The sequence below is a fragment of the Pinus tabuliformis genome, chromosome 6 (genome assembly GCF_031772625.1).
Source record: "Pinus tabuliformis cultivar Carrire ecotype Pingquan chromosome 6, CPIR1, whole genome shotgun sequence".
Classification (NCBI taxonomy): domain Eukaryota; kingdom Viridiplantae; phylum Streptophyta; class Pinopsida; order Pinales; family Pinaceae; genus Pinus; species Pinus tabuliformis.
Window position 1 is genome coordinate 1014901285 of NC_142292.1, and position 23689 is coordinate 1014924973.

General features: G+C 37.5%; 1 protein-coding gene across 1 annotated transcript in view; it reads right to left on the bottom strand.

The window, feature by feature from the left end:
• LOC149262430 (alcohol dehydrogenase-like) overlaps positions 1–23689 on the bottom strand; it is a 132068-nt gene that overhangs the window by 26908 nt on the left and 81471 nt on the right. The window contains exon 4 of the mRNA XM_089379274.1: positions 5022–5161. Coding sequence (XP_089235400.1) covers positions 5022–5161 — 140 coding nt within the window. The remainder of the gene's footprint in view (positions 1–5021; positions 5162–23689) is intronic.

Below are 23689 nucleotides of genomic sequence, written 5' to 3' on the forward strand. Positions count from 1 at the left end.
ACTATATCATCATTCTTCTTTTTAATCAACTACTCTGCTGCTTTGACATCTTTGGGATCATGTCCCAACTCAATCACCAAGTCTTCTAAAGTTTTAATCCTGATGTCTTTAGCTCAAGAGGAGGCCTTTTCCAATTGAAGCTGTGCAGAGGTATTGGTCAATGAGTTCTGCAATTGATGTGTTGTGATGGCTTTATTAGTCAATGTGGAATACACCATCTCACCAGTTTGTTTGTGTAGTTCTATTTGGTCAATAGGATGAATATCCTTTGCCCAAACTTCAAAATCAGTCTTGAAATAATCAGCCATGGATATTGGCTGTTGCACAGTGGGCTTGAGGAAGCTCATCTGCATCTTTCCTTCCTTTATGTCAAAGGCTGACATCAGCCTTGTCTGGTTGGTTGGAGCCATTCTGAGATAGTGAGCATAGGTCTGAGCTTTCAGTTTCTCATTCCTTGCTTTAATTTCTTTATATTTTTCTTTTATGTCCTGGCTTTGTCCTAAAGGAGCTCTAAATGAAGACACCTCTGTGCTTTGTTGTCTTTCCAATGCTTGTATCTGTGAAGTAGATGGTGTCCCTCCTGTTGGAATGGTTGGCCTGCTATCACTTCTTTCGGTTGTTGTGTTGCCTACTGTTTCCTCACTGTACTCTTCTTCTGCATATGGGTTTAACCTTTTCCTTTTAGCAAAAGTTTGATCAATAGGCATAGTAGAAGGAGTGGCCTCATCTCGGCTTCTCTTTGGATTCTTCTCCTCATTCAGAGGAGTCTGCAAAATGGGAGGGTTGCTCATGTTTAGTTCTGTTTGGTCTAGCTCCTCCGAAATTTCTGGTTGCTCTGAATCTTCTGCCTGTTCTGATGACTTTTGTTGCTCTGATGGTTGTGTGTTGTGTTCCTGTGACTGCTGTTGTGATGAAGTTTCTCCAGGCACCTGTACAAACGAATCTTCATCAAGCCTTCTTTCTAAATCCACCAATACATTATCAACTGCAACTTGTGTGCTATCTTGATCTACTAGAGTGCCTTCCACCCATTCAGACTGGTTGGCATATTGTTCAATTTCTAGAATCCTATGGTGGATATAGGGAGATAGCTTATTTTTCTGCCTTCTGCTACAAATGAAGCTGTGGGGATCATAGGTCCAGATGAAACTCTGTTTTAATCTCAATCTTTGGAGGATTTGATCTGCCTCCTTTCCTGCTTCTCTATTATTGCAAATAAATGGGCCTAGATGATCTTTTATTCTTAGCTGGGCCTTCTTCTTGGTTTTGAAAAAGTGAATCTCATCAGAATTTATCATTTTCCTGTAGTACTCCAGAGCAAATAATCGCATGGGGAGATATCTAGGTAATTTGTAAGGAGGCAGCTCACACCCATAAATCCTGATTTCAGTATGGTTTTGGTATAAGTACCAATCCCCTACTTTGTATTGTTTGGACAGATGGAGAACCCTCTTAATGTCTGCATTGATTCTGGGATGGGGACTTCCTAATAACATTATAGTCACTGGATGTAAAAATAGGTCAATAAAATCTGTATATGGATAGGGAGAAGAACTAGACTTGTGGAATAGAGAGGTCCAAAAGATGACAGATCTAGGATTCCCTCTAGTATCAAGCTTTTGGATAGAGAAGGGAAACTTATCAGTTTGGTAGTAGAGAAACAAATGATACATGACTGATGAATACTTGAACACTCTCTCATTTTCTTATCTCATGAATTGATCATGCATTTTATCTACTATGAATTTTTCATAATCAAACTTGACTGCAGGAGGTTGACCAGGGGTAAAAATAGACACGTAGGCAAAAATGATCTCATCTACATATTCATTAGTGTTAAAACCTAAAATGCATGATATCATTGCTGTGATATCTTTGCCCAGATCAGAAAAGATGGCTAACACGTAAGGAGGGGATCTTTTGGCATGTACTTTTCTTCAACAATGAAAGTCTGGAGGATTTGGGTACTTCTGGAACTAGATAATTTAGAGAATCTTTCAAGCAAACCAGCAATGGTAAGGGGGGTGAGGTCTTGACCAGGTTGTAATTGTAACATTTCATTTATAGATTTAGTAGTGATAGTGAACAAGACTTTTTGGTCTGGGGACATTACAACTCTTGTGATAGGGTCATAATTTGCATGACAGTAGTGAATAATCTCTGGGAAGACATGAACACTGGGAAATTGATACTTGGGCAGGTTTGATTCCTAGAGGCCTATCTTATTTGCATGGTTCAAATAGTTGTCTCGGTGTTTGCAATGCAATTTCAAAGGGGTTTTGTCGAAGGTGAGGTCTTTTATCTAAAAATATTTGTCAGCCAGGGGAAGATGGTCTAAATCTCTGTGGGGAGTGGTAACTGGCATGAAATTCAAGGAAACTGGGGCGTCCATCCTTGGTTCTTGTGGATTCAAGGACAATAGCAGGGGGTTTCAGGGGATTTATGGAAAACTGGGTCGTCTCAGAGAGTTTCAAGACTGTCAATAGCTTAATTTCACTAAATTACTTAATTTATAAAGCAATTTAGTTCAGGTTTAGTATGAAAATAGGGTTTCTTGGTTGAAAACGGGGTAAATACCTGGTGCTGGAAGAAATGGACTAATGGCACTGGTGCAATGTTCATAGGGAGAGCACGGTTTCGCACTGGTAATATGGAGTTCAGCGGCTTCTGGAAGTTGACGGTTGGAAACAGGTTGACAGCTCGAATGTACTCTGCATGTGCATGGGGAACATGAGTTTCTTTTCTTGGTAAAACAAAAATAATGAGTATTTTTGGTTTTATTTGCAAAGTCAATGGATTTGGCGGGTATAATGGGAAAGTGACAGTTGGTGCCAACTAACGGAGGTGATGTTTTGTCGTTTAGCGAGGGTGGTAAGCGGAATTTATCACATTACTTTTGAGGGCTTGGCAGTATTGGGAGAGGTTCGCCCAATGCCATTCATCGAGCGACATGTAGCGGCGGGGTGAACAGTAAAACTGCTCACATCGGGCGGGTAAAGTTTGGCATTGGAGGCCGCCTGATATGAGAGTCAACCGTTAGATCTGAAGGGGTCAGATCATACGGTGATCGAGGCAATGACTTGATTGGGAGTTACTGAAGGGGCCTGATGGGATAATAAGCGCGGGTCAAGGATATTTAATGATGTCGGAGAAGATTTGATTGGAGGACGGTTATTAATTAATCACAATTTGACTAAATAATCCCTTTTAACATGGCGGAGGGTTATGGTTCTTAATTAATCACAGATCGATTAATTACTCCATGCAATTATTTTATTATGGTTTATATTTCAAACTGGGGCGGGATATTAACATATGGAAATTTAATAATATATACGGGAAAGGGGTGTATTTTTGGGATTTAAATATATAAATAAACTTAGATGTTAATATGAAAATGAAAATGGAAAGCGATAAGTAAAATATTTTTGAAATATATTCACATTTCCGCATTTAAACATCACAGCTTAGGCTTAAGTATATTTGTGGGTTTTTATATGGGGGTAATTACTTTTCCTAGGCAAATAGTGATTTTACCTTAGGAAAAGGGGGTTTTTGAGGAAAATGAATGAATAATGGAGGGGGTGAATGTTGATGAGGGGGTTTTAGTACTTATACCTTATAAGTTATTGGGCCAAGGGTCCAGTCCCTCCAGAAGTCAGAGAAATGCTCTGAGCCCCTTTAACTTAAGGCTTTAGGTACTTTGATCGTTATTTGTGGGAAATTAGTGAAATAAGGGGTAAAATGAATGAGGGAATTAAACACTTGACTTTTTCAATGTTTCCTTGTTATACATACTTTTAACGCAACATGATGATGAAAGTAAATGAATATGAGTTTTAACTAATCATTCATCGTGCACAATTCTGCAACCATTCCTCTACTTACTCACTTACACATCCTACCTTTTTTCTACTTTTTATTAGGGTGCACTTAAACTGGCAAACCCTTATCAAGCTTTTCTTTTCTTTTACAATGGAAATCTATCTAAGCCTATCCTTATTACATCCAAGGGCTCAGATTAAACTGTTGAGCTCCTATTATTCACTATACCTATCTACTCATCTGCCAAGATTAAACAGTTTGGTCAGATTTTATTCCCTATCTCTAAGCATGAAATTCAAAACATGAAATAGCCAAGTTTACACTATTTGACCATTTATGGATTGTGGCATAAGTGACAAGCTACACACAACCTTTTATTTTTCATAAAATTAAATGGTAGTGGCATTTAGACTTGCACACTTTCATGGTTTTTTCCTTTTTTTCTTGGGGTTCGTTTTCTTTAATTTCTTTTTTTGATCTTTTCTTTATTCTTTTTGTCGTTTGATTTTTCTTTTAGGACATACCCTCTTTACATTTTTTAATTTTTTGATTTTTTGAATATGGAAAACATTTGTAGAAAGCAAAGGTATGTACATATTACAGAGATAAACTAAGTCAATCATAAGTTATGACACCTATTGGTATAGGAACATAACACCTTTAACAATTCGAGCCGAACCAAGAATCGATGAAAAATAGAGGATTACAGAGAAATGCAGACCTCCGGGATTGACCAATTTACAATTGAAATACACAGAGCTTAAGTTTCTACAATTTTTATTCATATAATGCCAGACAAGCCAAATCAATTCCAATCAGTCCAAAAATCCAATCAGTCCAAATCCGTTTTACATCCTTCGAAACTTACATAAATACAACTCCACTTTAACTATAAGATCCTTATATTTAAATCAAAATTGAGAAATATTCTCCTCTAAACTCTCCACTAAATCAAACTATTCTAATTAATTACAAAATCATTCAATCACTACTTTCTAGCTCATAGTCCTATCTAGAAAGCTGTAAATTGATAGCTTAAGGATCCCACTCCTCTGCTTGTAGATTTTTTTTGTATTTTTGGAATAAGTTTGAAGCTTTTTGCCTCCAAGCCTCATGCTCCTGCATCACATAACAAGCTCCACAACCTTCATGGAAAATATATAGCATAACAAGCTTGAAACCATGTTACTGATTACCCTGCCATTCCAGAATGTAATGTTAGTATGACAGAGGGATGTGTGGGTGATTTTGATACGAACTTCCATAGCCTGTGGTGGATCTACTTGAATTTCTTCAATAACCAGTGGCTGCTTAGCTTCCCATGCTACTGCAGTTTCTTATTAGGTCACAATGCATCTCTTAATGTTGCTAATTCTGAACTGAAACCTCTAGGAATAGAATCTAACTACATAATTTATGCATATGCAAAACTATACCTAGGCAAGTGATAACTTCGCCATGAGTACTTTTCTGAGGCAAGAGACAATCTTCGCCATTACAGCTTGTATCTAGTTTTTGAATCCGCTGGCTTAGATGGCTAACACTTTCTTCAGGCATAAGAGCATTGGAAGTAGACTCCCACAATGCAAATTCATTTCCAGGTCTGGGTGATGCCACGGTGATGCCCAATTTTTACCAAAAGAAAAGCCCACGAAAAGCCTCTGAAACCATCACAAAATAGTCTCTATTAGATACTCTGATGAGGAGAAAGAGGTCTGGTGTGACTCTTATTCCTTTTTGAGTGAGAAGTTCCATGATATGATGGCCTATTTAGCTATGTAAGTACATGCATAGCCAACCTGTAGCAAGACCACAGTAAGACCAAAGAAATACTTACAAGCCCTCAAGCCTGTGTACAAATTTGTCATTTCATCCATGAAGTTCTTGGTGCTAACACCCATTACATTATCATTGTAATGGGATGCTCTCCCTTGTTGTAATGGGATGCTCTCCCTTAGCTTAAGGATACATACATAATTATGCTTGCAAGCCTTGGATGAGGACACATCCAATCTTCCATGACCAACCTGCACTCCAACTCATGGCCCATCAACTACAGTTTTCTAGGCTGCATGTGTCTGTATTTTGTCAGAGAAAAATACCTATATATACATGAGAGGTGAACATACATGTTGTCCCAAAAAGGATTGGACTTGGATTTTCATCCCAATTTGAATACATACATAAATACACACATATATATACTACCAATCTTAATTAGGCACGCTGATTTCATATTTTCAAGCTAACCCAAATATGGCCTATGGATGTCAATTTCAGATTTCCAAGGTCTATTTTACTAAAGATAATTCATAATAATAATTCCTCATCCAAGCAAGTATAAACATTGAGGAGTTGGCCCATAAGCATATAAATGGTCATATCTAAATTCTGCACTCCAAGACTCCAAAGTAGAACAAAAACCTTCAAGATTCTCATTAGATAGGGTATGAGGATTCCATAAGGTAGAGATCAAAGATTTCACTATTCCAACCAATCCACAATACATTGCCATAGCTCTTTTGCCCAGATCTATGCTTAACTCAAGAATGAAGTTTGAGGAAGATTGATAGAATTCTTGGGTGAGCTTAAGGAGTAATGTAACACTCCTGCAATGCTCAAGAGTTAGGGTTGACCCCTAGACCAAACTTACAGGAACATGAGCGCATTAGTGAACATTTTGGATTTCATTTTCAGATGTTCTATGAAGACTAATTATTTAGCCTTCTTATAAAACTCAGGATTCCACATATGAAGCTTGTCATCAAGGTTGGGTCTCTAAACTCAAAGTGGCATCATCAACAACATTTCCCATCAACCAATACACTCAACCATGACACTAAAATCAATACTATAGAGTCATACCCAAGAGGTATCATTCATTCAGTGAACAAATATCAAGCAATTACAACTAATGTTCCACCTAGTTTCCAAGATTCAAGGGGATAGGGGATGTCAGGATATGTGTGTGTGTTATAAACATGATTCAAATTTCAATTCAATAATGAAATATATTGATTCACACATCATAAATGATACAATAGTAGATTCTAAAGTCTAAATATTAGATTAGTAAATTGAAATTACTCATACTTAGAAATAGTAAAAGGTGATGAGTCAAAGACTTGGTCTAAGGTCATTAGTATCAAAGATCAAGACTCAAAAGTTAAAACTGAAAATGATCAACGGAAAATGAACCAATGTTATCAGAATTGGACCAGTCATCAAACCAGTTGACCCTAAAACTGATAATCGGAAAAAAACCAAACCAAAAGACCAGTGAACCAAAAATTACATAAATATTCATTTAAAAAGAAAATGTAAATATTCATGTACATCAATATGAATCTAAACTACTATACACAAATATGCAAAGTTTCTCATATATATAACAAGTAAAGGTGCATATAACCAAAATAACACTGACTACAATCCATCTTTGAACTAGAAATGCATCAACAAAGAGGTTGTAGATGGCCCCTATAGTCCAAAAGAAACCATGATACAACAAACACCTGCATATCATCATGCTAGAATAAATTGAATCTATGAAACAACTCCATAGACCTAGAGCTAAGTCAGCTTGTTAAGCAATGGTCAGGAAAAGCCTTGTAAAAGCACTAGAGAAAACCTATGACTATTGTGAAAAACCTAATACCACTGTTAAGACACATTACAAAGCCTGGTGTTAGAATATTCATCTGTTATAGTTGAAAAGTACATATCATACAATTCAGAATCTACCATGCCCTCCTAAATTGAATCTAGCTTTTTCTTATCAATGTGCACTATGGTAGAAGCTAGAACCTTCTTCTTGTGAAATGTTGATGCACCAACTCCTATAACTTCTGTTGAAGTGACATTTATGCTTGGATCTTGAATATTATTCTCATATTTGTTTGGAATGGTAGAAGTGGAGTAGGAGAGGTCACGAGGGTATTTCTTTGGCCTTCATTTAAAGAAATAGACTCTGAAATTGCCACTTTACTCTTCAATTTGGGCTTCAAAGCATGAATGTTTGTATAGAGCCTGCAAAATAAACCCATATAAATATATTTTGTTTATAACATAAGCAAACTGTATCTCTTGTAACATAATCACATCATACCCATAAATAAGATAAATTGATAAGTGGTTGAACACATACAAGAAGAATGTGTTACAGTCCAAGGGTTAGATTCCAATCCTTTTGGACAATAGAATACTGTAAAATACCTTTGCTAGCCATGGGCCTGTTGGGCTTTGCCACCCTATTTTCGATTCCAATTTTGGTTTGTTGAAAATACAAACACAAAGCATTCAGTAACTATTGAACAATCAAACCCCTCCAAAACTGATAAGGAAGCCATAACTGAGCGTGATCCTGACCTTAAACATAAATTCAAGAATTCTAAATTCTTACCAGCCATCTTGGAGATTCTGGGATAATGGAGAGACCAATAAACACCAGAAAACTGGGAACTAGCTCTACATCACCTCCCATTGACAACCTGCCTCACTCCACAACGCATATTTTTTTCTTCTAGTTATGTTCCCAGAGAGATCATAGGTATATTCTGTATGAAATTTTGTGAAAAGTGGCCACCAAGTGGCATTATTTTCCTTTTTTGAGGTGATATGTCATGCTATAAGCACTTTGCTATGTATTTTCCTTTTCCAAACCATGAAATAGAAACTTATGCATTCTTTCTTTGAAAAATAAAATCAATTAAAATTTGCATACCATTCACCCTATCAAATTCTTGTCAATCCAAAAGTTGCAAAAAATCAGATACCATTCACCTTAAAATAGCCCTTGGATCATACGAACACATTGTAAGGCCCATCGAACACATGTATATCAATGTAGGCAAAAATAAGAAAGCAAAGTGCCATCAACCAAACAATCTACCAGAAGCACATATCTCAATAAAGTTACAAATAATTTAAAAACAAACTACCATCACATGTCCAAAAGCCTTTACAGATAGTAATTAATGTTAATGTCGTTTAGTGAAAGCACTGAAAGGGAATGCCCAAAATATGATTGAGGACTCAATTGACAATAATAACCAAATGCAATTTAACTGTTGTAGACCCCATGCGGATGGCCAAAATATAAATACTTCCAAAAAGACTCTGATGGCACATTTGAACTACAGACTCTAATTTATATGTCCAATTTAAAAAATAAGTAAGCCAACTACCACATAAACATACAAAATAAAATGCACTTCATGTGCTAGACGTTGCTATGGTGTAAATTTGTTGACTTGAGTGAGCAAAAACCATCATGACTGAAGCTCGTGCCATTAGATCCCTGATATCCTTTCTAGTAAGTGAACCATTAATCTAAAAATTCAAGGAAAATGTTAACATTACTGAGAAGAACCACATACTTATCCACAAAACATATTCATGAAAAAGGAACCACCTCTTCTTGTTTTTCATGATTAAATGGACCAACTTCAAAGGGACCAAATTAACATTTGAATGAAACACAACTACAAAAGGATGAATGACTAGTGAAAGAAACTTACACCAAAAAGAAGGTAGCAAAAAAAGGTTGAGTTATCCCGAACCATGTCCCAAACATTCACCATTTGAACTATTCACTAGACCTAAAACCAAAAAGTACAAAATTAACATCAGATTCCTACGAATAAATCAACAAAAATACAACCAATAATTATTTATAAATGATCCAACATATGGAAATACATAAGGAAAGAGAAAGTAGAATGTTTTGAAAATCTGTCTTGTTCAATTTTTTTACAAAATTTGAAAAAACTTTGTAATCACATTCTTCTAATTTGTATGTATCATTCCTAGCATTGTATGATAAGTTTGCGATTGCTATAACAGATTCAAGTTGTACAAATGCATGATCTGTCAAATCATATTTATACATGCATTGCCCCTTTATTCTACTATACCAACATAATTGAAGCTCGATGCCTTCTCATCTATCCAAAAGGTCAATGCCATTATGGTAATCAAACACCCTATTACCATCTTTCTTCCTTATTCTTTGAACCCTTCTAATGTACGACGTTCCACAAGAAACACCTTGTTTTGTAATTTGAGGAACACCTTTTCTTGCAGTACGCTCAGTGGGGGGAATTGAGTTGCTTTCAAACAACACCCCACAATCTTACCCAATTCCAAAGCCAATTGAAACACCCTTTTGTGGAGCCTTCCCATCTCGCGTAAAGTAGACCCCATTTCTCACTTTTGTCAACCTATCTTTCAATAATGTCGGATTTCCATTCAAATAACTAACCAAACATGCTTTAAACATATCCTTACCATCAAGATCCACGTCTGGCTTTATCGTTTTGCTTCCATTTTTATTAATGGAATCTAAAATTTCATCCAACTCGTGTCGCCACTCACTTTCCATTATTTGCAATTCACTTTCATTCTGTACTAATGATGATGAAGATTGGAATATAGAGCCGGAACAACTTGGTGGAGAAGCATCAACTACTTCATCCACAATTTGGAATGTTGGATAATTTTGTTCCTCTGTCCATGGTTTAACCCACCAAGAAGATTGAGTGTAATTTTCTGGTTGCATTCCAAGAGTTGATAAAATGTCTTGTGCATCCTTCAATCCAATCTTAAGGGATTCTACAATTTTAGCGTCTGTGGATACTGAATCATATTGCGACAATATATCAATGTTTTGTATTATTTGATGTGAAATCTATTCCAAATGCTTTTTTGCTTCTTATGAGATTTATTAAAATGAAGCCCTTGGGGATTTGATTCTTCTTCAACAACTCTATTAAGGGTTCCAACAGCATGAAGCGAGTCAGTGAAATCATAGGCCCTCTACACTCCAACCATCCCACCAACTTTACTAAAGAAGTTATCACATACATCTGACTCAGTCAAGTGCAAAACACATGGAAATTTAGAGCAATGATCTCGAAATAATCTCATCAACAAAACTGCAAAATGGCAAGAAATTTTCACATCTTGATATGCTTCTCTGTTGATGAAATTTATGTTGACATTAGTATGAGATTGTTTCTGTACCCAACATAGCCATAATGTGAAGAAATGATGAACTCGTGAAGCATTTCACACCCTTTCCCAAAGGCTCAAACTATGAGACATAAAGATGTCAATGTAGTCAGCAACAGTCATCAGATAAGTCTCTGTAGTTAGTGTCCTCTCTAACTTTCAACTTGGTGTACTTCTCAACTCTTTCAAACACATATGAACATGCCTTGAAGCAATGCATTGTGCGGACCCCCAATTTTGTCGATCCATCCTCTCTATATCTTCACCCTTAAGCTTGTGATCATCCACTTTAAAAGTGTGATAAACCATTCTGACATGACCAAAAATTATGCAATCATTTCCTAAAACCAATTCTTGTCGACCGCTAAACAAAGGATTCACTAGCTTTTTGCTGTGTGGATGTAATATTGGTCATGCAATCCTATTACATTGCAACCATTGTACAACCCGGTTAGCCTCCACCTTCCCAAGGAATTTGATATTGAAGACCTGATGTTGAAGAATAATCCTTCAACTAGTTGTCTTCTTCTGCTATCCCCATCCGAGGAATGACCATAAATAGGTCCCAAATTATTTTCCACGTGTTTCTTCCACATAGATTCTACCTTTTCCTATCGTTGATAAACAAAATTTGCATTGAACCTATTGCATGTTGGATGAACAACCACAACCAAACGAGGAAGCCTTTCATGTAAAGGGTTTGCAATAATAACACGTGTGTAATGGCCAATAACATTGTTCTTAAAAGAATCTGTTATAATCTCATAGCCTACAGCTCCATCACCAACTCTCACCAAGAAATGTGATTAGCATTGATGTTCTTCTTTCGTACCACAAAACCCCACCAGTGTATCACTTTTTGCTACCCACGCAACATATTTTTTCACAACCGTTTCATCTTCAGCGAGCAACACATGAATTGGGCCATCTATACCATGCTTGGCTTTATAAAAAGCATAAAATTTTCCGACCGCCTCAAAAATATGCTTGTGCTCCCCTGGGATATATGCTAATGACGTTCTAACTTGCCTTAAAGTCATAGATATTGAAGGACCATCTAGATTCAAGATAATAAAGCTATGTAGTCTTGGGCCTCCCCATAACTTGATCATCTCATAAAGGGATTTTGTGGATGTACTATACCTTCTCCCTACTTTTGCATGCATCAAGTTATGAAAAATGTCCTTGAAAAATTCCCAAAATGCATCTTTACCTTGTAATTTTCCTTGCTTATGTGCCTCACACACATCCTTGCAAAACCTAAAGACATCCTTCCTTTCTGTTGATTCAAACAACTTTTCCTTTAGGGATCTCATTCTAATAGAGAGTGTAGCAACCTTTGTCCTCTCCCAACAAAGAGACCGCATTGTTGATCTATGGTTAGCATTTGTAACCCTTGCAACATTCTTCAATTCATTGTGAGTCAAATAGTCAAGTCTTCTACCTTTTCTTGTATCTCGTTCACTTCTTTTATTGGTGCACATTGATTCACGATATAATCTCATCCTGAAGTCAGCACATTCTGGAACCAACTTACAAAATTTGCATGTTAATGAATCAAATGGGATCCCTGTTTCAGAAGCCCTCTGGTAATGAATATGCATATACGTACCATCAATATGACATTCAATACCCTCATAGCATAACATGATCTTGGTATGCTTCTCTATGGCTCGTAATTTTCCACCCCTTTGATCATCCATTAGGACCTTTGTTTCCATTCTCTCCCCATTTCTATCAATATAAGGATACCAATACCCCCAAGATTGTAGTAACAAGGGAGATAATTGAGTTGTAATAAGATGACAACAAACAAAAAAATTTGAAGTAATATAAATAAAATAATATACAAATTCATATTCAAGTTTAGTCTAAGTTGTTAATTAACATACCTGAAGTAGAAGGATCTGCACTTGTAGAACCCCTATGTAATACTGATGGTGATAATGGGACCAAGAACCTAGTCAAACTTTGTTGGGACTTATCATTGGTAGGCTTTTTGGGTCTCCCAACTGTGCCACTCCTCAACCCAATCTCCTCATGTGAGCCATCATTTGTAGTAGTAGCAATGTGCTTCTTTGATTTCATGTGTTCATTTAGAGAACTGATAATATTACCACTTGTTGGCACTAAACAAAACCATTTATTGCATCGTGTACATTCCACTCTCACTTTTTTCATGTCCTTATAGTCTGCAAGTGTTGCTTCCACCACCTTGAACAAATTAGGCTCTTGTGTCTTGTTGAAATCATCTAGATGTTTTATTGCTTGATCAATATGAAATTGATCTCCAACCATCACTGTCTGTTGTACTTCGTTACATGAAGGAATTTCACTACCACTTGGCATTGATAGGCGTTGTTGATGGGCCCCTGTTTTCATATGATGGTTTTTGAAGTTGCATGTTGTTCATGCTGCCAAGGATACATCACCTGTTCCATAATCAATGCCACAAATTTCACAATGGATCTTTATTTTAGATTCTCCCTTTTCTGAATATACTTTGAGAGTAATTTTCTCATTGACAAACTCTTCCATTAAACTTTTAACTTTTTTTTCCCAAGATGCCAATACACTAGGATCAACAAATATGGCTTGTTCCACTGACAAAGACATATTTTCAACTCTTGGTTGTTTATGCATAGGTCCCTCCACATTCACTTCAATGTTTTCAAAGATTGGTATTGTTTTCACTACATTTGAACACTGTTCTTCCACATCAAATGTGCCTAGTTTCCTCTTGATGCCTACAAGTGTTGTACAAACTTTCCATTTTTTCTCTTGCTTTGGATTTAAACCTATTCCATCTTGGATAAAATCAAAAGGGTATCCAACAATTTCATCATCCACAATTTCATCACGAATTTTAGCAAATTTACAACCTTCTCGACACTTGACCACGCTAATGATAGAATTTTCTTCACCAGTAGCAGTTTTATAAAACAACTCCTTCTATTTTTTCACATAAATAAATGAAAAAGTAAGTAAAATTCCACAAGCATATTGGTTATTATAAAAAAAAAAGAGCAAGGAAGCAAAGTATGAAATTTCAATTCAAAGCTCCAAAAAACATGAAGAAATATTACTATTTGGATGAAACACTTTGATTCAAAATGTACTATCGGTGGATTCCTCAAATGGAACTGAAACCAGAAATAAAACATATTACTAAAACAAATTTGAGAGTTGATTTATTGTTGCACTAGAACTCAGAAAAACATTGTACAACTATTTTTAATTCATAATCTTAACATGATTTGTAACCAGAATTTCAAATGCTTTTCTAAAAATGCCCATTATTAAGTTAGATAGGCCAAACATCTGTGCATCTTGAAATTGTTTCAACCATGTAAATACCTGTTAAAATTGACAACTAGGGCCAAATTCCACTTTGGACAGCTCCTATGGGGAAATTATTGTAGCATTATTGCAGCTCCTATGGAAACCAAGTCTTAGCCAGCCATGATGTTTAGAGAACTATTTGGAGGAAGTTTAACTCCTATGGTGTACTGAATATTTTCGACATATTCAAAATTTGTATCAAGAAAAAAGAATTTTTGAAAATTTGATGATATACTTTGGATTTCTAAAATATTTCAAAATCCAAATTTGAAAAAGAGAATTTTTGAAAATTTGATGGTGTAATTGAAAGTTCTCAAATATTTCAGAATCTGCACTTGCTAAGATAAATGCCTTCTCCAAAATTTAAAACTATATTTGGAGCGGTTGACATTTCTTTGAAACAAGAACAAGCCTGTGGTTGATGCCAGGTAACTAAAGGGAGCAGGAATTTGCTTTGCATCTTCTTGATAAAATTTCATGAAGGGAAGGGATAGAGGGGTGCTCTGCCATTTTCCTGAGTGGGTGGAGTATGCCCAACAATCCCGATTGTTGTCCACATCACCTGCGATCAACCATGGAATTTTGTTCCATTCCTCGTGGAGGGTGCCCAGTTTCCAGATATATTCTGCTGGTACACATGTCAACATCTCTTCAATCAAATAGTCTGGAAACTCAAAAACCTGTGAGAGAGCCTCCACCATTTTCAAAGTTCAAAAGTTAAGGTGTATGAGATAAATGTGCCTGAAATTTTATATTAAAGACATTCAGTTGCTGCTTTGTTCTTGGACTCTACAAAATGTTTAATTTTTACAGAGTCCTTGAGATTATGCTGGATAAGAAAAGTGTCGGGCAGGCATAAATGGAAGGATAAGTCTTAACCAGATACAAAGATTCAAATATAATATAATATTATGTGACTTTTAGTTTTTGAGTTTTATTTTTTTAAGAGGCCTTTGGGATTCACAAAGACTATTCAAGTTCATTTATCACTTTTCATATTCCTTGCAGATGAATAATGTAAATTTTCCATAATGTTTAAATATCAGGTTTCAAACCTTTTTTCTTTTAAGGTGTGTGAGAGTGAAAAAACAGAGCTGAAACATGTAAGTAGATAGTATCCAATAGTTAAATATACTCTAGGAATAAGTATAAGTATATGACATATCAAAGTATTTAAAGTCGATGTCACAATAATATTTTAAACATAATTCAAGTCTAAATCTTGAACTAAATATAATAATTGTGCTACGAATTTCACCCTACAGCTAGAAACAGAGCACGAGGAATTAGAGGTTAACTCTAACCTATTGAAGGAATCAGAGTGGCGCAGTGAAAGCGAGGATTAAAGACCTATAATTGATTAGACTACCTATAAATGTAATGTATCAGAGAAATATTTAAAGATCCATGAGAGAGGATTTATTAAAATTCCAGCAAATTATTTCTAGCAGTCATTAGAGGTACTAGAATTGTAGCAAGGATAGAGACTTATCTTAGAAGTAAAGGCTTGGAGAGAGCTATCAAGGGTTGAAAAGAGCCCTCATTTGACATCATATACTTAGGGTTTGAAATCAATGAACAATGAATGGGTGCTAAACCAATCACCATACATACGTTAAAAGTGCTTAGCGAGGCATAATTGTTTACATTGATACAATTATCTAAAAATAAAATAGATCGCTTCAAAATTGCATTGTTGAAACACTTTCATTAGATCTTTTTATCACATAAACCCTCATTGTTTGTCATAAAGATCAAGAAAATCTTTCATGTAACTAAGAGGGAAACCACTATCACCTAACCCTCTCTCCTTTACACTTTAAGTTGCCTCTCCCCTGCTCAAGGGAGGCTTCCCTGGGATAAAATTGTTGAGATTTTAGGCAATGAGAGGAAAAGTGATATGAAGAGTAAATTCCAACCAAAGAGTTTTCAAAGAATTAAGAAAATAAAATAGGTGGAAGAATCAAAAGCTAATGTCTTTCTATTGGGCAGTGAAGTTTGCTACAATACCTTCCCTAGACAGTGCTAATGATAATGGCTCATGCAAAGAGATCCCATAGATCTCCCAACACAGTCACCAACATGAGATTGATTAGATGCAATAGCTTCCCTTGAGATAGAGGAGGATGAAGGTGAATCATAAAGAGAGGCCGATATATTCCTATGCGGAAAAATAGACCTAATTAGGGGAAAAATCCTTGACCCAAATGATGGTAGAGCAAGATGATGCAAATGCTACTGAAAATGATGATTGTGACTAGAAATGAAGCTTGAACAAACTTCTACAGGAAAATCAAAATAAACCCATTGTGATGTTCCTTCAGCCCAGGGTTCATAATGTTAGTGTTTAACAAAATGGCTAGTACTCTCTCTCTCTTTGGGTGAGCATATTTCTCTTGGATGTTGAGTGTTTTTGTTTCAACTATTGGGACAATGTTATCTCCTTGGACCTATGCTGTGTAAATTCTCTGGCAACTGTGATTTTCTCTTGCTTATCTTTACATTCTCCCTTTGCTGGTGTTTGTGAGCAAAACCCAAGTTGGTGTGCCACTACCATCCCACAAAAACCAATAAAATTAGCATATATAAATCATACATACTAAACTATTTAGTAGCAAGGCAGAGAAACAATTGGAATACATAGAACCATACATGTCAAAGAAAAGATGTACATTGTTGCCCAGGTTGTTATATCTCCAAATCTCACTCTTGAGGTTTGTGATGCTGCACTCATGGCCCAGGGAAACCCCTCCTTCCAGACCTGGTCCAAAATTTAAAAAACAATGTTTTATTCCCTATACGTGACATTGCCCTGAGCTAAACGCGTGTATACGCGGGTCTGTGTATACCCAACCCACTTATATGTCTTAAAACACTTAAAAAAAATTAAATCTCCTTAATTTCGGGCGGAGATCGCGGGTTTTACCTGCTGATCACTTGTTAGTGCCCGTGGCCCAACTGTTCCCAACGAATTCCCAACTAAAAAACTACTTTGGGAGAAATATAAAAAGGCTTCAATGGGAAGTCCTAATGGAGGAGAGAAGAGAGAGAAAGGTTATTATGCTGAGATTTCCTTGACTAGGTCTAAAGATCCTAGTGCCTCCTGCATTTCCCCCATTTACAGGAAACCCTTGTTTCCTTATGTGATGATGTCTATCTACCATTTGAGATATCATGGAGTAAGTCATGGAAGGGGTTTGTTAAAGGCTTGAGACTAGACGAATCCGGAGGACGGTTCTGCTTGGAGCATGCGAAAGGACGAATCAGGTGAAATTATTCCTTTCTGTACTTTATTTGTCTATAATAAAAGAAACACTTGTCTTTGTTCCTGACATAAATCTTCTTCATGTTTATGATATCCATGTTATGATTCATATGTGAATGGTTGTTTAATTGCATAACTAACTACCTTTCAATATACTATGAAGATGATTTCTTTATGATGTTTAGTCCATATATTGCTGTACTTTCTTGAATTGATTGTTTTGCAGGTTGAAGGAGCAAAAGGAACTCCAAGAGGGTTTGGACCCTGGAAGGATCTTCTCAAACGTAGGACCCCCAGGTACGCCCCTTATCGTATAGTTTGCTTATCTTAGCATTATGGCTGTATGGAATGTGTGTTTCTCTGTATAGACAACCTCTGATCTGCTAGGGTTTCAACCCAAATACCCTAGGGGAATTCATCCCTTAACATAGGTCCCATACTCTTTCAACTTTATATTGACGATTTAGAAGATCTCATTTCAAAGTGATACAGGTGGTTTCGTTCTCTATGGGATTTCCAACTGGGATGTAAGATCACCGCACTTCTCTAGGTGCAATTATGGTTGAAGTTTCCATCCACAATTTATTAAAGGAATATCTTATACATCACTCAAGGTAGTTGTAGGTTACACTATAAATATTTCACCTTTGTAATGAAATTTTCATGGAAGTATGAGAGATTATAGAATAGGACTTTCGTGTGATGAGTTTATACACATCTTAAGTTTCTGGGCATATTTTATTTCCATGTATCATAGAATAATAGGTTTTCACACAAAAAAAATTTTCCTCCTAGCTATAGCAAGGAGCTTCCACAGTTTGAGGGGAACTCTTTTTCTACTGCCCCACATGTCCTAGAATTTATGAAGCATATATGAGAATTGATGGAAAGACATGAAGATTCCATGATAAGGTTATTTATGCTTTCTTTAGGACAAGGGCATGGTGGCTAGCTGAAGCATTCTTGTAGCCCAAACAACATGCATTCTCTCAAATCTCTAGTTGAAATCTTCCTCAAGCATTGCCACCCAAGGTTCATAAATTTGATGGTACGTATAAAGAGTTGTTGACAACCCTACAAGAGGAAGGCCTCCTTGGTCTTTTTGAAGGAAATGATAACATTGTTGGGGATGAAAGTGGAGCATCTATGGAAGAGGGATTATGCTCAAAATTTGAATATGAAAACACTAGATATTTGTAACACGAACAACCTTGCAGCAACAATGATAGGAAGGAGGGCCATTTTAGCATCTAAAGTGATTGCTTAACACATAAATGAGTACCAACATGAAAAATGTGATGGCATTATTACACCACCTTCAAATGATACATGTGTCACTCTCTCTAGTGAGGATTGACATAAGGTTGGTGATGTTTTTTTTGGTTGCCCCATAGGAAACAATGTTGCAGATACAAAAGAAGAAAGTAGTAGTAGTTTTGAGATGAATTTGGCGTGGGATTTATGCTCACAAATAAAAACAAGAACACTCCCTTCTCTTATGGCTTATCTACATGATAATCATAATAATGAAAACATAAGCCTAGACACTCATAATGATCCTCTCATCAGTATGGATCAATCATCAGACCATATATTTTGGGTTGGGTAGAGGTAAGTCCTATACACTACTTGCATGGACCATTGATGTCTGGTGATCACGAAGAAGAGGGGAAGTTTGATTCTGAGCCACTTCTGAGCCCTTCACAAGCATCCGTCATGAGGGTTTTGAGACCATGTCATGTTATAAAAGTGTTGGAATAACCTCCCTAGACTTGTCACAAGAATTGAGTATAGAATATCCCTCCAGGATGAGAGACTTTGCTCCAAATATGACAACAATAAGGATTTTGCACCAAACATTGGTATTTCTGATAATGAGTATCAACATTACACAAGTTATGAAATCCTGAATGATGAATTGGTTGCTCTACAGGAACACAAGTATTTCTGTTTTGTACACCAATTTCCCTAAGTCTTGAACAATGAAAAGCAGAAACCAATAGAGTCCTGTTATCTCTACAATCAAGACTGCAAATCTTCTTTATTAGAGCAAAGGCGTAAGGACCATATTTGTGAAGAGTCAAAGGAATTATCTAGCAGCATAATAGAAGCCACACCTCTTCACATTGGAGCAAAAAACAAAAAGGTGCCCCCTAGGTCTGAATCTTCCAAATCACTGAATTTATGAACATCTACATAGACTTTGGTATGTACATTACTGATCAGTGAAATCATTAAGAATGGATTGTTCTAGTTTTGCAAGGCATTTAAGGCCCTCCTATTGGCAACTATATCAATCCTATAAAGGAGTAAAACCCTTTGTCTATAGTTCGAAAGTTGTGTATGGTTATGTGCATAAACCCTAGAAGGATAATCTCCAAAAAATCCAGTCCTATGCATTAGTTGAAGGTATATGTTGGTCATCGGTCCTATTTTGAGACCACTGTCAAAGGTTACGAAATTTTTGAAGTTCAAGCTACATGAAGAAAGTTCTGAGAATGTTTTGCAAAGTCAAAATCCAATTTGAAGAAGCTAAAATTATGAAGTCTCAAGTTATCAATTTTTCTTAAAAGAAGTCGAAATTGTCAGCATGTTTGTGAAGGAGCCAAGAGAATTATTTAAGGATGTACCTGTATATTATAGAGATTCGCTGACTCCTCTGAATCAACTACTAATACCGGTTGTTGCACTCCACAAGCCGACTCCTCTGAATCAACTACTAATACTGCCTGTTGCACTCCACAAGCCAACTCCTCTGAATCAACTGCTAATACTGCTTGTTTCACTCCACAAGCCGACTCCTCACCTCTTCTTCTATTTGTGTTGGGTGTTCATAGAACCCGTCATTTTTTAAATCCTTGATCCTGAAGGTTACCATAGCTGGATAGAACATGGACAGAACACATTAATTTTAGGTTATGGACTCCCTCCGGAATGAGAACGAGAGAGTAGCTAGGTGGGTGAAAATAAGGTAGCTTGGTTGTATAAGCAAGAAAACATGCTCAGAGATTCAAATGAAAGCAGTAGGTCTCACTCAAGCTGGAAAGGCAGAAAGGCGGTTAGACAAAACTAAACTCGATGAATCTCACTACCCACCCGGTATGGAAACACATCTCCTTCTGTATCTCTTTCTGTAACTGAGTATCCATTTCATTGATCATCCCCACCTCATCTTGATTTTCTGGATCGATCGACAGTGACAAAAGCCTGCCTTGCCTTCCTTTCTTAGTAGTATCCTTCCATCCAAGCGCTCCTGCCTGCTTACCGGGTATCTATTGGTAGGTCTCGCTCATGTGCTCACTGCAGTTGGAGAAGCCCACTACTATGACGCAGTTGATGTGTTCGTTATAGAGAAGTAGGGTAGTTGGACACAGGTTCGAACAAGCAAGAGGCAGGGCGAGGATTTGAGGAGTGGTCCTGTCTGGTTCAAACTCAGAAACGCAGCTCCTCTTAGGGTTCAAAAGCAGAAAGGCTTAGGATTGCAGAGTGGTTGCAGAGAGGCTCGACTCCACCTCGACTCCAAAATGAATCATTTCCAACTCTTTCCCTCCACCCGAGTGCGTGTAGCCCGATATTTTTCCTAGGGTTGTAGAGTGGTTCGACTCCACCTCGACTCCAAAATGAATCATTTCCAACTCTTTCCCTCTGCCCCTGCGTGTAGCTGAGTGTGAGCCGAGTGCGTGTAGCCCGATATTTTTCCTAGGGTTGCAGAGTGGTTAGACTCCACCTCGACTCCAAAATGAATCATTTCCAACTCTTTCCCTCCGCCCTTGCGATGTAGCCCAATATTTTTCCCTCCGCCCGTGTGTGTAGCCCGATATTTTTCCCTCCGCTTGGCCAAAAAATTGTATAAAAAATACCTTAGGATATATATATTGTTGTATGGTATATTAAAACCCTTTAGGCCCTCATTATAACCCCAATATATTATTTTTTGAATTTTCCATTTTTAATGCCCCAATATGAACGCACGTGATATAATATTGGTTTGTCAGTGACGCCCCCGTGGTTCTCTACTTGTGGGCATTTGACTTCGCGATGCCCTTTTGTCTCCGAAATATTGATATTCCTTGGGTCTTCTTCCTCCTCTTCAGCGGTCACATTATAGCATTCCAATGCATGGCGCAGCTGGATGCTCCAATCTAGTTGGGTCCATTCCATAGGTTCCTTCACCATTATGAAGATAACTGCTTTAATTTATTGCAGCGCTTCATCGATGCTTGCAAATTCGTCCTCGAAGCTGAAATTCAATAAGAATCCTTCCTTCAATACATCCCATTCTACAATGCCATGGCAGAGCTCTGTTTCAAGGTACCAGTTCATGGGGATTGTATCCAAGGTATGAAAAAATATATGTACCCATTCTGGCTGTGGTTTTGTCCCCCATACCTTAGTCCATTTTGCTAGGTGATCGCACAGATCATCCCTTCCATTGTATTTCTCAGTCATTCTGGTATTATCATGCCCAGACTGTAGCTTCATCATTCTCCTGTAATCTTTCCATCTAGTAAAACTATCCTTATGCGTAACCCACCATCGTGTAGGCGTAGCGCGCAAAGCCAACTACAAGGCTTGAAAGCGGTGGTACTTAGGGACTTCACATCCAAATTCATCTAAAAACATATCTACATCAATCAAACCATCATAATACGGTAACTTTTTTACCTCCGATGAAACACAACGCAATGACTTCGTCATCATATTGCAACGCAATGTAGAAACTTCATGTAAGCGATTCTGCCAATGTTTTAATTCCTCGTCTAAATCAGAAGTGCAGGAGCTCTCTCGATCCCATGAAATCTGTCCAACTGCCTTTGTATTGATCCAATCCCGATCTCACATTATTTTCTTGTAGATTTGATCCAACTCATTGTCACTTTCCACGTAATCGCGGACTGGTTCAGTATAGCGTTCCCCTTCTGCAGGATCTAGTGGCACTATAACCCTAAGCACCTTTCTTTCAAATGACATAGTTTTCTTCTTCAGATTAATGACTCCATTCATGTCAAAGCACAATCGATTCCCAGGAGTGCAGGGTAGGGATTACTATCATCGACAATTTCTATAACTTCAAAGTTTGCCACTGCACTCACACCATCAATATCAACTGTTATTCCATATAAGCGTCCCATGGGGATGATTTTCTGCTGATTCGCCATCCTGAGCTGAATCGGAGACCACTGCAGTGCAGGTCTCCCCATCCTTTCCCATGTCTGTTTCGGTAGAACATTTGCATCAGACCCCAGATCCAAAATGACCTGGTCCATTTCATGATCGCCTATCTGCATTGTTAAATGCATCTCTTGTGCCGTTCGTGCCTTATGCTTACCGATTTTCTGACCACGCGCTGCTTCGAAGGAGTCTTTTCCTTATTGGCACACTTGTCTATTAGGTCCTGCAATCCTTCCACAACCTTTCTGTCGCGGGGTAACTTTATGCAGGTCTCCAGAAAGGTAGTGTGTACGGAAGGATCAACCTCTGATGGTGCACTAGTTTCTTGTATCTTGTCCTGGCTTCTTGAGGTGGAGGCCTCAACGAAGCTATTTTTGGCTTCCATGAATGTTTCCTTAGCGCAATTAAGATGAAAGCCGACTTCTTTCTTCGGAGCTCTGCAGACCCATCTGTCTTCTTCAGGCTGCTTACCCTTATCGGTGCTAGTCATCATACCGCTTCTTAGTATAATATTAATGCTCTGATTCTCCTCGCGAGACTCAACCCTCATCATTTGTAAATTCTACGTAGGCTGTTGAGGCTGCGGTTTCTTCTCTTGCATCTTAGCTATTAACACTAGACATTGTTTTGTGGCATGGTCGAACTGTCTACAGTATTGACACTAAGGGTGTGTAGGATTTGGGCAATCTTGCACAAAGTGCCCCAACTTTCCATAGTTGTAGCAGATAATCTGATCGCGACCTCTACCAGGTCCTCCTCCTCAGCCTCGTCCTTGGCCCTAAAAACCTCCGCGCGCTCCTATGATGCCTTGATCTGGAGGCTGAGTCTCTGCTTGCATACGGTAAGTAGGGGTTCTTTCCATCATCAGCTCATAGCTTTGACAGTGGTGATCATTCATCACCCATAGACTTGCAGAAATTACAGAACAACTGTTGAGGTGTTTGAACAAACTTCTAAAGCAAGTGGCAGTTATTCGTCGCATGTTTCCCAATGACTTGAAAAATGGGACACCATAGTGCAACCCCCGTGCTCGACCTTGTTGGAGCCTCTGGATTCAAGGGAATTGGTCCCCCT